Consider the following 14,601-nt stretch of genomic DNA (forward strand, 5'->3'; position numbering starts at 1 on the left):
TAGAATGGCCCAAGGTCAGAATACATGCCGTTCTCTACGCAAATCTAATTTTCTACAATTTGCAAACTCTATCCCTTTCAAAGCAGTAAGCAACACTTTCATCCTGATGCTGAAACTCAAAAACATAACAGCCTAACCTTGAAACCACAGAGTTCCTCAGGTTCTGGTAACATAGAAGATGACTCAGTTCGATCGTCTAACAGGTCAGTTTACTCATATCGTCACCCAGGATTACAGGAAATTTTCTATAACACCAATATTTAACAAGTAAGTTTGTCCTTGCACTTTGACATAGATGTCTTCTAGAGAACATTTCCTCCAGCCTCCATGCACACAGCAGATTGGTGCTGTGTGAATAGTGCAGAATGACTTAGTGAGGCTGCACTCATTAAGGCTCTGTGTACTTCTGTGTTGATCCGTATTTTAACTGTGTGGCTGTAAATTTCCAGAGATGTCTTTTTAAAAGATCTTTCAACCCCAGATGGCTCTAGCCTTTTGCTGGGCACAAAACACATTTGGTAATGGGGTTTTAAGGAAACTGTGGATTTCTGTGGCCCTCCTGTCCACAGAAATAACAATGGATATTTTTTTTGCAGGTGCTGGATCATTAAGACTTGAAAATTTCTCTTTCTTATTTCTTATCCACTGTCACAGTTGACTTTGAGTCATGTTAGGTTGATGCAGGACTCTGGTCATCTGGTCATTTTTGTAAGTTTGTAAGTCCAGGACTGTTCACCTAACAACCTCACATGTGCCACTGAGATAGTCTTAGCCAGTCTCTCATATTTGAAGCTATGTTAATATTGTTCAAGTACTATAATGTCATTCATTTCTTCAGGAGTTTTGCCCTTTTGGTTAACCTTTTTACCATAAAGCTTTTAGAGCTCATATACATAAAGGTCTCTGGGACTCTCATCTCCACGGGATACAAGGGAATTGCAAATGATCACTTCAAATCACTCACTTTTCTATTTCCACTTTATCACCAAAATTCTTAAAGAAATCAATACCAAAAGAGCTGGACTATTACTGACGATTTTCAGACAGTCTTATAACTCATAATACTGAATTATTTGCCTCAAAGGAAACTCTCTTCTCCGTGACAACATCATTTTATTGCAGTTATTTTCTCAACAGTTATTTCAGGCATTTCTTTGTCCTTTGCCCTGTCTTGTCTTTTCAAACCATCAGTGACACATTGAGGTACAAATATTCCATAAGGGGTGAGAAAGTAGGTTAGTTCCCCTGATAGAACCATTACAGTTGAAAATCCAGTCACTGCAATCAAACACAACACATCCTTATCTGATTCTATAATGTGTCACTCCTGCCCACTTTGATTTTCCATTGTTTTTTCTAACCTATAATTACAAGTATGTAAATCAGGAGTTACATGATAAGATGAAAAGATTGAAAACACCACCCCACACAAATGGTAACCGTAATCCTGGAAACCTGTTAGGGATTGGGAGATATTTTTCTTGCAAGATTATGTATTTTGGTCTTGACAACTGTCAGCATAATGCACCAAGAAAGTAGGAATATCAAAATGAGTAATATCCTGACATCACACATACAGACTAAGCTAAATTTATTCTGAACACGTTATCATCCTAACTCTGGAACCTCCAACGTGATATCATGAAAAATATACACACCACTTTTAATTGCCGTTAATTGGCGTGTTATTTGTACACATTATAAGCTTTTGTTGTGTATGTTCACACCACGTCAAATACTATGTACTGAGGATTAGGGTTAGGGTTAGGGTTAAGGTTAGGGGTAACAGTTACGTGAACAGGAGATCTTGTTGTAAATTGACACGTGACCAAATGGCATTGAATAACATGTGAAAGGACAAAAATGTGCACATATAGCACACCAAATGCCACATGGATTGGTGTGACATACAATGCGATTTCATGAGATCAGTCTCCTGTAACAATGGAGCTAACAGTTTTTATGCCCCCAAATTGCAAAAGAATTAAAAATATAGAATGTAATTCCCCAACAAAATTGCGCTATCAGGCAAACAGCATCCAGGTTAAGTTAGATTCATGAATACCCCTGTGGGGAGACAGGTCCTCACCAACAACAACTTAAAAGCAATATTTTCATATGTGATTATTGATGTAAGATATATTGAGTATATTTTTGATAGTAAGACAATCTAATACAACACTTTTGTTAAATTCAGTGAGTGTGTCCACCTTGTCCATTGTTTATTTTTTGTGTCCACTGAACCAATCCACACAAATCTAACCCAGCCACTCAACAAATAAAGAGGCTTTCATGCTTGTATTTATATTTGTGTAGTCATAGTTACGATTATACATCTACAGAACACATCCATCAGGCTGGAGAACTGGACCTTTGATTTAGCCCTGCAGGATAAAGCAAGTCCAACAGAGCCATGGTCTCTTTCTGTTACCAACTCAACAAAACCAAAAATTCAGCAATTATGCTGAATAGCATATTGACTCGTTCTGTTGTCATTTCTGACTCATGTTATGAGCTTGTTCACATAAAAAAGAGTTGGTGACAGGTGACCAACCACAAACATGACATCACACAAACTATAATCCTAAATGTTGCACCCGTAAAATACCAGTCAGGGAGTGACAGACATCACTAAAGTGTGCTCCACACAAAAACTCCACAGGTAGGCGGAGACTACATCAGTTGAGCACCAGTGTTGCCACGGTTACCTTGAAAAAGTAACCTGATTACTGATTACTCCTTTAAAATGTAACTCAGTTACTTTACTGATTACTTGATTTTAAAAGTAACTAAATTAGATTACTAGTTACTTTATTAGTTACTTTTGGCAGCTGCTGACAATGACCCCCACCTCAACACAAAAATCACAACTGGTTTTGCCAATACTCACTTTGTTGGACATGCATTTTTAACAGTAACGTCAACTGTAGGCTGCTTCTGAACATGTTGATACGAAAAATAAAAAGTAAACAATGTACCTCCTGACATTTTAAGATGAACTTAACTACTATTTCCTGAAATAAACACATGTTTTAATAAAACATGAAAAAAGCCAGTCTTTCTTGACTTCACTTAACAAATGCTTTTTAGAAAAAATAAAATAAAGCCAGTCTTTCTTGACCTCACATATTTAACTGTTAACGTTGTAACAGTAAAACTTACTCTTACATTGCTCATAAGTTTTAAATTCTTTTCAACATGTTTTATGAATGTTGAACTTGAACCTGATGTTCACAATGTTAGAGCAGCAGAGTGGTTTTACAGAACAAAACAGTATATAACACCACATGTAGGCTGATATCATGTCTACCTTTGTTACTTTGGCCTAATCTACCTGCCCTTAACATATTCAGATATGGTCCTAATGTTATAACCGTCCATTACCTATATTTGTAACATATGGCTGTCATATGGAGATGAAGAATGAGGAGAATGTTGATAGGCACATAAGAGTGAGAACTGATGAAACAATAGATCAGTTCCAGAATGATCTCCTCGAAGAAGAATGGACTGGGGTGTATTTTGAAGATGTCAGTGATGCATATGAGGTTTTTCTGAACAAGTACCTGATAAGAACTGCCCAAAAATACAATATAAGCCAAAAAATAATTGTGAGCAAAAGCCCTTGATAACGAAGAGTTTACAGAAGACATGTAAAAAGAAAAATAATTTATATAGAGACTTCATGAAATTTAGAACACAGACGGCAGAAAAGAAATATAAGGTATGTAAAAAATAAATTGACAACCATTTTGACACAAGCAATAAAAGATTATTATCGTAAATGATAGAGGGCAAGTAATATAAAAGAAAAGTGGAAAATCTTAAACACAGTAAAAGGAAATAAACTTGCATCTACAAGTCTGCCGAAGCATTTCAACAATGTCAAGGGTGTTATACTGAATATGAATGAAGTAGTCAATGAATTTAATTCTTTTTTTGTAAATACTGGACCCAATCTTTCAAACTCAATAGAGAAACAGGATGAACAAATAAACACTGGTTGGAATGGAGAAAATAAAGTGACTCAGTCCATGTTCCTTAATGAGGTGAGTGGAGAGGATATTACATCTGTGGTCACAAAATGTAAAAACAAGACTTCTACAGACAGTGATGGAATTGACTTGATTAAGCCATATTTTAAATCTTTCCTTTTGCAAAGGAGTTTTTCCAGACAGAAGGAAAATGGCAAAGGTCATTCCACTGTTTAAAGCAGGGGACAAACAGAACTTGACTAATTACAGACCAGTATCTTTGCTGTCACAATTTTCTGAAGTACTTGGAAATTATTTGTACAAAAATTAGGTTCTTTTATTGAGAAGAATAATTTGTTAAATGAAAGTCAATATGGCTTTTGAGGTTATTGTTCTACAGCTCTAGCATTAATGAACACAACAGAAGAAATCATAAATGCAAAAGATAACAAAAATACACAATAGGAGCTTTTATTGATTTAAAGAAAGCATTTGATACGTTAGATCTCAACATTTACATATTAGGGTTGACGTACTTGCTTTAGTCCATAGAGCTGTGCATTTTGCTGTGCTGCTCCTATACACAGCCTTGCTCTCTGCATTGGAAGTTAAGTATTTCTCCACATCACTTGTGGAAATGATGTTGATGGTATGTGAAGCACACCTGTGGTGCGGGGGAAGAAACAGCTGGCCGTCACCTTCATTCTCAGCTGAGGGGATTTCTGACAGATCTAAAAAAGTGACATCATCATCCATGGGAGTGGACTCTTCCAGACTGCCCGACCAACTTCTTCAACTCTCCCCCACTGACTGGGTTTGCACCGAAGTCCAGCTTTTGTTATTTGGTGGGTGGGGGACCTCCTGCAGAAGTCGAGGCTGTAGCTTTGCTCACTGCTCTCTGCTTAGCACCACCTGGTGGGACTTAGTCTGTAAGCTTGACTGTGTTGTGCTGCCATTCCAAATGTTTCTTCAAACTAGACATTGTATTTTGAAATCAGATAGTCCTTTTTTAGATAGGACTTTGTTACCAGCACAGAGTATACAACAAAAGTTAATGTTGTCATCTTTAGCTGACAGGAAATCAAAATAGTGACTATATTTCCAGCTTGAAAACTCTATCTCTTTCCTCCGTCAATAGTTGCTTAGTTACTTCCTTATAGAATCTCTGGTTGTTTATGTTTAGGGAGCCACTTGGTGGTACATGGGAGTTGTTCTTTGTGACCGCACGCTGAAAATGTAACTTGTTGCATATGTGATGTCACTTCCCAAGACGCAAGAAGAAAGCACAAAAAAAAATTTCTACTATCGAAAATGACAAAAATAATAGTAATGCACATTGACTTGGATAAATAACTTTAATCTGATAATTGGTTTGGAAATATTGCCACGTTAGATTACTTGTTACTGAAAAAAGAGGTCAGATTAGAATAATATGTTACTTAGTAATGGCATCATTGTTCAGCACAGATCAGTAGAATGAACCAACATGTCACAGATGACTGCATCTCATATCAAATTAAGCAAAGATATGAGGCAAGCAGGTTTGAAGGAAAAAAAAAAAGAAAATATTACCACTGGTTTAAAGCAGTACATCTGCTGTAGCCAAAATGATGAAAAAAGAGACAGTGTGAGTTACATATTCTGATCAATATTACTCAAATTAAAATAATGTGTTGTTATGGCACATTTTAGGTTTTATTATTATTTCATTTAAACCCTGGTGCTTTCTGTATAATATTTGTGACTCAGTTTTTATGTTTCTTTACTCACTTTCAGATGGTTTAACAGCACCAGTGTTGGTCTGAAACAATAAGACTCAAACTGTGAGAACGCATTAATGTGATGAAATAAACAAATTAAATGGCAAAAGGTTTAAACAGTCTGTAGAATGCAATATCCTGTGACAAAGCTGTGAAATTATTGCTTTATATAACTATAATTATTTAGGTGTGCTGAGGTGAATTGGCTGTGTAGAAATAAATAATCATTCTATCAGACAGGACCCTGAATGTGATTAATAGAGTCAGTATATGAGGTGTAGCAGGAATAACACATATCTTAATCATTGCTCCATGTTGAAATAGATGTCAACCTGCTTTAGGGTGGGGAAAAAAAAAACAATAAAAATGTAATGCCAGCAATTGACCTGCTAGGAGATGTTAAGTGCAGTCAGTAATGTACTAGGGAGATGAAAATGCTCTTGTGACAGGTTAAAATGCCTTATTCTTTTGTAATTTAAAAAGCACATTATTTCTTTGAGGTGTTCTTCATGGGTCATTGGTGGGTCTGCTTGTTCTCAGGTATTGTTACAGCTTTATATAAATTGGTACAGGTTCAGTATAATTACATTTATATTTAATTAATGAGGGAAAATACAGGTTTATATAAATTTAATATTACATTTAAAATTGTTGTTATTAAAATCATTACATATTTTGTTTAAAAATCTAATGCATTTACAAATGTTTTATTTTAAACAAGCGATACACTGTTTTGTTCAATGTTTCATGCCTGGTCGATTGATGCTCTCTAGGAGGAAATTGTTGTACGCATGTGCGTCGTTGAGATTATTGTTGTAATGGTGGCCATTGAATAAACCACAGACAAGTGAGGACACATAGCGAGTTCGTGGCCTTTTCACATGCAAGTGTCAAACATGCGGCCCGGGGGCCAAATCCGGCCTCCCAAAGTATCCAATCTGGCCTGTAGGATGGATTTGTGAAATACAAAAATTACACTGAAGATATTAACAACCGCGGATGTCAAAATCCTTTTAATTCAGATTCCACATACAGACAAATTAGATATGAAGTAGGTCAGACCAGTAAAATACTATCATAATAAATCTATAAATAATGAAAACAGCAAATTTCTCTTTGTTTTAGTGTAAAAAAGTAAAATTACATGAAAATGTTTACATTAAAAAACTGTTATTTTACAAAAAACGTGAATAACCTGAAATGTCTTAAGATAAGTAAATGCAATTTTACCAATATTCTGCCTGTTATCAAATATTTTGTGTATTTGTAATTGTAATGTAAGTTGTAATGCACATCTGTAAATGATAAACTGAGGCAGAATATTGTTAAAATTCCAGTTGTTTTTCATAAGACATTTCCAGTTGTTCATGTTATTCCGATTTTTGCAGATGTTAACATTATCAGAATTTAATTTTACTTTTTTTACTGTTATTATTTTACTGGTCCAGCCCACTTGAGATCATACTGGGCTGAATGTGGCCCCTGAACTGAAATGAGTTTGACACCCCTGCAATAACACATACAACGCAGCCATCTCCCTCGAAAGTCTGGGCAGAGAGCACAACACTCTCATGGCTTTCAATCAAGTGCACTTTTACCAGACCAAAGAAATCACTAAAACACATTCTATAGCCCCATTTAACCAAAAAATCTGATTTGATAAAGCCACTGAAATTTCTTTCGGTGTCTTTTACTTTTCTCATGTATCAGTATGCATTTTCTGTTGAACAACACTTGACCTGAAACTAACATATTTGTCTCTCATCCATATTTGGCACAACTCCATGTTCAAGGTCAATAACTCCACCCCTCCCCTAATCACCAAATGAAGTTAATTACCAAACAAAAAACTTCTGTCATGTAGCTATAAAAGATTCTCCCTTCACCACAACTCCATCGTTACATAAGCAGACTAATGGTCATATAATTGAAACATACAGTAGACTGAGCTCATTTGGCAAAGTATATGCAATAACACTTTTTCAATGTTACATAATGCCAAAAACTCCCCTGGTCCTGTATAAAATCACATATCACCAGTGGCGGCTCATCAGTAGAGGGCGCTAGGGTGCCGATCACATGTCTCACATGAAGAAGAAGATGATAGGAATCACATATAATAATTTCACAAAATCATGAATTTTTCAATAAACGAGCCATACATGAAACAGCTCATGAGTACTGTGTATAATATGTATTCAAGTGTAGTTTAAAATGGTTTTGGTTATTTAGTGAGCAGTCATGTGATTTGTTCCCTGTTTGGGGTGCAAATTTTTGCGCCCAAGGCCCTCCCTTTACCATATAGACTGTTGTTATAAATGGCACATTTGCACTTCATCCAATACAAGAGATAGCAGAGCCTTAGGGTGTGTGTGTGCATACGTGTATGTGTGTGTGTCTCGGGAATCACACAAAATCTGGAAAGAGTTGACTGCTGCAGTTTGGCATACTTACATATTCTTGGTCAAGGAAGACAGTAGTGAAAACAGCAAGTTGATAAGACCAATATTTTGGGAGATATTAGTAATTTTGAAATACAATAGCCTTACAATCATGCTGCTATGCCCAGAATGCTTTGGCTGTGACTTCTGGACAATTGGCCCCCCCACTTTGCAGGCCTGCCCCCCACACCTGGTTCCACCAGTGGCACATCACCATTAGGCCAGGGCCTGACTGTGCTGAGAGGCTGTGACTGTGAGGAGTCTCTCTCTCTCTCTCTCTCTCTCTCTCTCTCTCTCTCTCTCTCTCTCTCTCTCTCTCTCTCTCTCTCTCTCAGTGGAAGCTGAACAGGATGGGTTCTAGTGCTGCACACACACACAAACACCGCTGTCCACGGTGTTGTGACTGGACTGCTGAACTGGTACTGATGAGCGCTGATGTGGAGGGTTTTTTATCATGCCCACAGACTTAAAAGTTTCCACAGTTAAATATATATAGAAATAAAAATAAAGAAACACATCACAAATATATGGGATGTTCAAAAGATTTTACTACCACAGGAGCAACTGGAGTCAGTATTGGTGACACAGGTGCTTGTTTTGTTGTATTTTTAAAGCAGCATTAAAATCCCAAAAGGAACTGCATCAGTGATTAAAAAGAAAAAAGAAAAAAAAATGTGTAAAACATTTTGAACATACGTCACAAACTATCAACCAATCACATGCCTCTAAAAATAAAAAAAACGATAGTAAAGGACGGCTTGCTTCTGCGCAGACTCGTGCACACGGAGGAAGAGACGGGCTAACGTCCAACAGAAGAATTTTAGTCTCTTTTATAAAGGTAAATATTACGAATTTTTTGGATTACTTTGAATCTTATCAATGGTTGTAAGTGTAGCTTACCTTGTCTTCTTTCGCTCCATGGTGATTTTACGACCCAGAATCACAAGAGGGTTTCTCTGTTCTTCTCTGGTTGTTATACTAACCGGCGTAAGCTAGCTTGCCTTGCTAATATCGCCGTGTAGTAGTTAGCCTGACACCTTCCTCTTTAGCTAACGTCAGCTTTTGTTTCATTCAGTACCCCTCGGCTCAGGTGCCGTACCTTTGACCTTATACATTCAGGCATCCGCCCTCACATAAGAGTTAGGCATCCCCAAAACTAATGAAATAGAGTTCAGATCCAGTTGTCTATCAGATCTGAATGACCGGTGAGCTCACGGAGGGATGAACTGTAACGTTTGTTTAATACTGCTAATCCTCTTCCGTCATTCGCAGAAACACACAACTCTAGTGACCACTTGTAACTCAGTATTTGGTTGGCTTCATGTTTCAGTAAATGTGAGGGAGAAAACACGTTTACAATCGAATAAAAAGAACAAGTATCAAGCATGAGTTCTAATAACGAATAAAGACAATATAAGCAGTCAGAAAAGTTATTTCCAGGCTAAATCAAACAAAAAAGGTGGAGTGAATTGTTTGTAGTTTATTCAGATGCAAATATTACTTGAATCTAGTCTCATCTAGATTCCTTGAAGTAGTTTGTTCTGGTGATTGTGACTTTGTGTATGAATGTGGAGTGTATTGATGCTGTTGTACATTTTAATGTATTAAACTCATTATGAATGTGTTGTCCAATGACCCCAGGAACGTTAACTGATCGCCTGTTAACCTTGCCAGTTATGTGAATGATGGCATTCATATAATTTGGATCCTGACAAATAAACAATGAAAGCACATGAAAGAAAATATGTTGTTCAGAGAAAAATATAACTCAGAGGAATTTCATTCATGCAGTCATTCATACTTATTTTTGTTTTCATATGGTTTTACTACAGGCACAACAATGAACATGTGCTAACACTCTCAAAATAGAACAAAATTAATTATTGTAGGTTAGTTGATTCACAGGTAAAATAAAAAACATAGGTCAAGTTATAGTTTATTCTTTTCAAAAAATCAAATTACTCGTAAGACATGGTATATCGAAAATTGTGTGCTTTATCAAAATTAATAAGAGAAAATATGTAGTTAAAGGGATGTAGTTTGTTTCCAAATCACATTTTTTTTCAGCAGTAGTAACATCTCCCAGGTAATGCCAAATTCAAAGCAAGTAAGTCAGACATTATTAAAATGTATTCTAGTTATAAAAGGGAATTTGTATTGGACAACAATGAACCAACATAATGTGCCTGCACTTGAAAACCCTTGGCCTTGAGTCCACGCCAGGCTTTCCTTATCATTGACTATCTGCTGCCTCCCCCTCTTCCCTGTGGTTGAGAACTACTGGTGCTCACCAAAGTTTTTTGGACAGACGGACGGATGACGAACCGATGACAATACCCTGGGGCGAGGGCAACAATACTACTTTGATGTGTCTGGAAGCAGTTTGCAGCTGGTCCTGCATGATAGCCCAATGATAGAGATCAAAGTACAAAGTGACTGTCTCACATAGCCTCCCATCTCCACACTTCATGAGCACTGTACCAATGCTGGATATAGATCTGACAGCATCTACTATTATGCTGGAATGTGGGTAAAAGTTCTTTGGGTTGTTTGGTTAGTTACTTAATCGAATCCCTGTCATCAGTCAGCAGCAGTTCCTTTGTAAATGGTGTCTATAGAGAGATTGTCATTCTGGTATTAAAATGACTACTGAATGAATCCCTACAAAATAAACTGCCACATAAAAATTAGTGTGTCTTTTGTCAAAACTTGCCATTTTTAGTGTTTAGTTGCAGCCTGGAGGTTGTTCTTCAAACAGTTAGCTGAATACCAGTTCTGCCAATGCACAACTGAAGAAGCTGAGCCTATTCAGGTACAGTTCATCTTGCAAAGGCACATCAGTTCTGATGCCATTATGAATGTAGGGCAGTATTTAGGGATGTTTGTATTTGATGTCCTCACAGTCAGAAAGGAAGAAATATACACAAATTCTAATTTCCCCATATCCTATGAAATGTGAATTGGTTGATCTTGTGTGTGTCTGTCTTGTTTATTTACTTCAGCTCTTAGGAGCTCATCACCACCAGTAAAGCTGTATAAGCACCGGGTTGACGGGACTGAAGGAAGTGGCGCTTCATACGGGGAGCTACCTGCTGATATCGCCATGAGTTACAAACCGATTGCTCCTGCGCCATCTGGCTCCAACCACACTCCTCCAGGTTGTTATAATCACACAATGTTTAATTGTTTATTTGGTCATTATATATAGGTATACACAGAGTTTATTAAACTAATTGTAAGGAGTAATTGATAAAGAACTGCAGACATTATGCTCTTTATAATTTAAATGAAGTGAAGCCCAAATCTCAAAATTTAGTTAAATTTACAAATGCTGTGCGTTCTTTCTCCTCCTATATGCAGGCTCTTCTGTGCCATCTCCATCTCTGCCCTCATCATCCAATTTTAGGCCTGCTTTTAGTGACTTTGGTCCACCATCTATGGGCTTTGTTCAGGTGTGTATGCAGTACTAGTACAATACTGGTCTGTTGGTTTATACTTGGATAATAACGTATGAAAATAAGTGAGTCAGATACCAAACCACAAACACTCATTGACGTTTTCCATGTGTATTTCATACTGTTTTATTTCAATAAGTCTTAATAAGAGAATCAGTCTTTACTTTTTTGATTTGTAGTGATTTTCTAAAGGTTGCAAGTGCAATAGAAAGGATTTATTTGAATATGAAAGACTTTCAGTACATGTTAAGATTACATATAAACTCAAATCATTCAGGCCATGAACATGAAGTTTATGTGTCAATGTAGCATGTATTTAACTTTCTACACCTTCACGTATTCCTCCTCCTGTTCTGTAATTATCTTGCAGGCATATAAGGAGATGATAGTGGGGGGGGGGGGGGGGGCTGATATGTTACTTGACAGGAATGAAATGAGTTTCATATGATTAAGAAAGGTATGTACTCTCGCAAACTAGAAATGATCAGAGAACAGATTATATACTCTGAGGAATGTACGTGAATCCTGAGGTGTCATGTTGACTCTGATATCTGACTGATGCTTATTAATATTACTTTACACTATATATTTGCAAAGGTCAAATTTTCATAGCATTAAACTGTGACATGAATTTACAGCTGTTGCAGCGTTGTAATTTGTTTTGTTTTTCTTTCTTCCAACATTGCTTGCTTCTAAAAATACACTTAACAGCCTGTCAAAGTGTCTCAAGGGTCCACCTACAGTGAGCTTCTGTCTGTAATTGAAGAGATGAGTCGGGAAATCCGGCCAACATATGCTGGAAGCAAAAGTGCAATGGAGAGGCTAAAGAGAGGTATATTTTAACAGTTAGAATTTATAGGCCTACCTGTATGAAGTAGAAATGTTGATTTTTTTTAATTAATTAATTTATTTTTTGTGTGTCAATCTTATCAAAAAGAGTGAAGAATTTGTTATTTTTCTGTTGTCTTTAATGTGTTCATGTAATGGAAATTAAGTACCTCAGGAATAACAAAAAAATCTTCTTATTCTTTGTCTGAAATCCTAAGGTTAAATAATTCTACAGTGATTTTAAAAAAAACAAAAAAAAAAAACATTCACACCAAGACATCAGTAATTGTCCCAGTTTGTGGGCTGATATTGAAATTATGAGTTTAAAGCATCTAATATTAGTAACAATCATATATTTTGATTCCATATAATTCCATGACTAACATACGTGTTTCCAGTGTTGGTAACCACAGTGTCTGTGAGGTTAATTTGTAAAGCAGACAGACCACTTGCGCCATTTTTAACTTTGAGCTGACATGTAGCATTTTCAATTATAGGAATTTTTACTTCCATGCAGTAAAATCTGCCTTGGATACATTTGATTCTATTAGTGTGGTTAATATAGATTAGTCTCATTAGTGTCACTCATTTTTAATGTTGGCTTGTATCTTGTGTTTTCCTCGTTTAGGTATCATTCATGCCCGTGCACTGGTCAGAGAGTGTCTTGCAGAGACGGAGCGAAGCGCTCGCACGTAACCTTTTGGAAAGCTCCCCTCACCTGTCCCATGCTCCCTGTACAAGCCTGTCCTCATCATGATCCCATCATCATTTTTACACTCATTTCTTATCTATCCTTCACCTTTTCCTTGCTGGCTTTTTATAGGTGCATTATTCTCATCTTGTTTCCACTTTTCCCTGCATTCCAACTTACCCATTTTCTCTACATCACTTTGTCACACACTTGCTGTAACTTCTGGGGTGTATAAAAAAAGATCAGTTTTATACAAGTAAATAAAACAAGTGTAGGGAATGTCAAGTATTTTTAAGTACAGCTGTGCGTAAAAAGCATAGTGAAATGGGTCAGGCATTAACTTATTTAATGACAACTGATAAACAAGATTGGCCTTTAAAAGAAATTAGATCAACGTGTAACATTTGTGCTCCTGTTTGTTTTTTGTTTATTTTATCTGAGTGTCTTGAATATACTTCATTGCTATTCTCCCTTGCTTTGTCTTCACATTTTATAGTGCAAACCCACTCTAGATGTTCTGATACTCTCGCAATCCCAAGAATTCTGTACATCGAGTCAATTTGTTAGTATGGAAATTTTGTAAACAGGATTTTTGCAGTTCAATAAGTATATCTTAATTAAATAACTCAAAAACACCTTTTTTAAACTGTGTTTTCATTTGGAAAACTTGAATACATTGCCGAGTGTTCAACTTTTAAGGTTCTTGCCACAAGCTGTATGAGATGATGAAGGCTACAATGGCATAACTCAAAAATATTCACTGAGATAGCATCATTTACATGAAGATTTCTTAGTACCATTTATTAAGGCTATTATAAAAGGTGTAGAAACGTGTTGTAATTGGGCTAAGTAGGTTGTAAACACTATGAATCAGGAATAAAAAAAAAAAAAGATGGCAGGAAACTCCGAAGATAGTGAGTGCACATTTACTTCTATTGTTGAGTTTGTTTTTTTGTTTCATATGCAAGATTTATACCTCTTGGTTGGCTAAATCTGATATTTACTAGATACTATAATATAACAACAGCATATCTTAAACTTCATTTGAGTTATCAGATTCATACATTAAGGCATTTTAATTATATTGTGTTTCACGTGTTTACAGTTATTTAGTATGCTGACTGATGTGGCTACAGATGCAGTATTGTGATCGATAGTGAGCATAAATCGTTGCCTAATTCTGTTATTAAGTGTTTATAATGTAATTGACAAATCAAGTTTCACCTGAGACCCAAGAAAAAAGGTTTTAGCTTTTTTTTTTGCATTAAATAATTGTCTTGGGTGAAAACTATGGCATAACAGTTTTTTAAGATACATTTTTCCTTACTTTTTTATGGAATGCCCTTTGTAGTGGACAAAATTGCATTGCTGGGTCTCTGGAGGATATACAATTTGAGTAGTGTTAAGTGTTAGTGGTATAGCAACAGTTTTATGGTAATACTAAAAGGTACT

General features: G+C 36.3%; 1 protein-coding gene across 1 annotated transcript; it reads left to right on the top strand.

Moving 5' to 3' along the window:
* The first annotated feature begins 8,938 nt into the window (after window positions 1-8,938).
* On the top strand, window positions 8,939-13,784 carry cdk2ap2 (cyclin dependent kinase 2 associated protein 2). The gene is made up of 5 exons (XM_030138554.1): window positions 8,939-9,013; window positions 11,178-11,333; window positions 11,536-11,627; window positions 12,342-12,462; window positions 13,087-13,784. The coding sequence occupies exons 2-5, from the start codon at window positions 11,279-11,281 to the stop codon at window positions 13,152-13,154; spliced, it is 336 nt and encodes a 111-aa protein (XP_029994414.1). The 5' UTR covers window positions 8,939-9,013; window positions 11,178-11,278; the 3' UTR covers window positions 13,155-13,784.
* Window positions 13,785-14,601: the final 817 nt, after the last annotated feature.

Source organism: Sphaeramia orbicularis, chromosome 1 (genome assembly GCF_902148855.1).
Source record: "Sphaeramia orbicularis chromosome 1, fSphaOr1.1, whole genome shotgun sequence".
Classification (NCBI taxonomy): domain Eukaryota; kingdom Metazoa; phylum Chordata; class Actinopteri; order Kurtiformes; family Apogonidae; genus Sphaeramia; species Sphaeramia orbicularis.

Bases quoted from the DNA above. Each gene is read 5' to 3' on its own strand.
- cdk2ap2 (XM_030138554.1), top strand. From the start codon at position 11,279: ATGAGTTACAAACCGATTGCTCCTGCGCCATCTGGCTCCAACCACACT. The intron at 11,628-12,341 runs GTGTGTATGCAG...TACACTTAACAG, and splicing joins CATCTATGGGCTTTGTTCAG to CCTGTCAAAGTGTCTCAAGG. The intron at 12,463-13,086 runs GTATATTTTAAC...TTCCTCGTTTAG, and splicing joins AATGGAGAGGCTAAAGAGAG to GTATCATTCATGCCCGTGCA.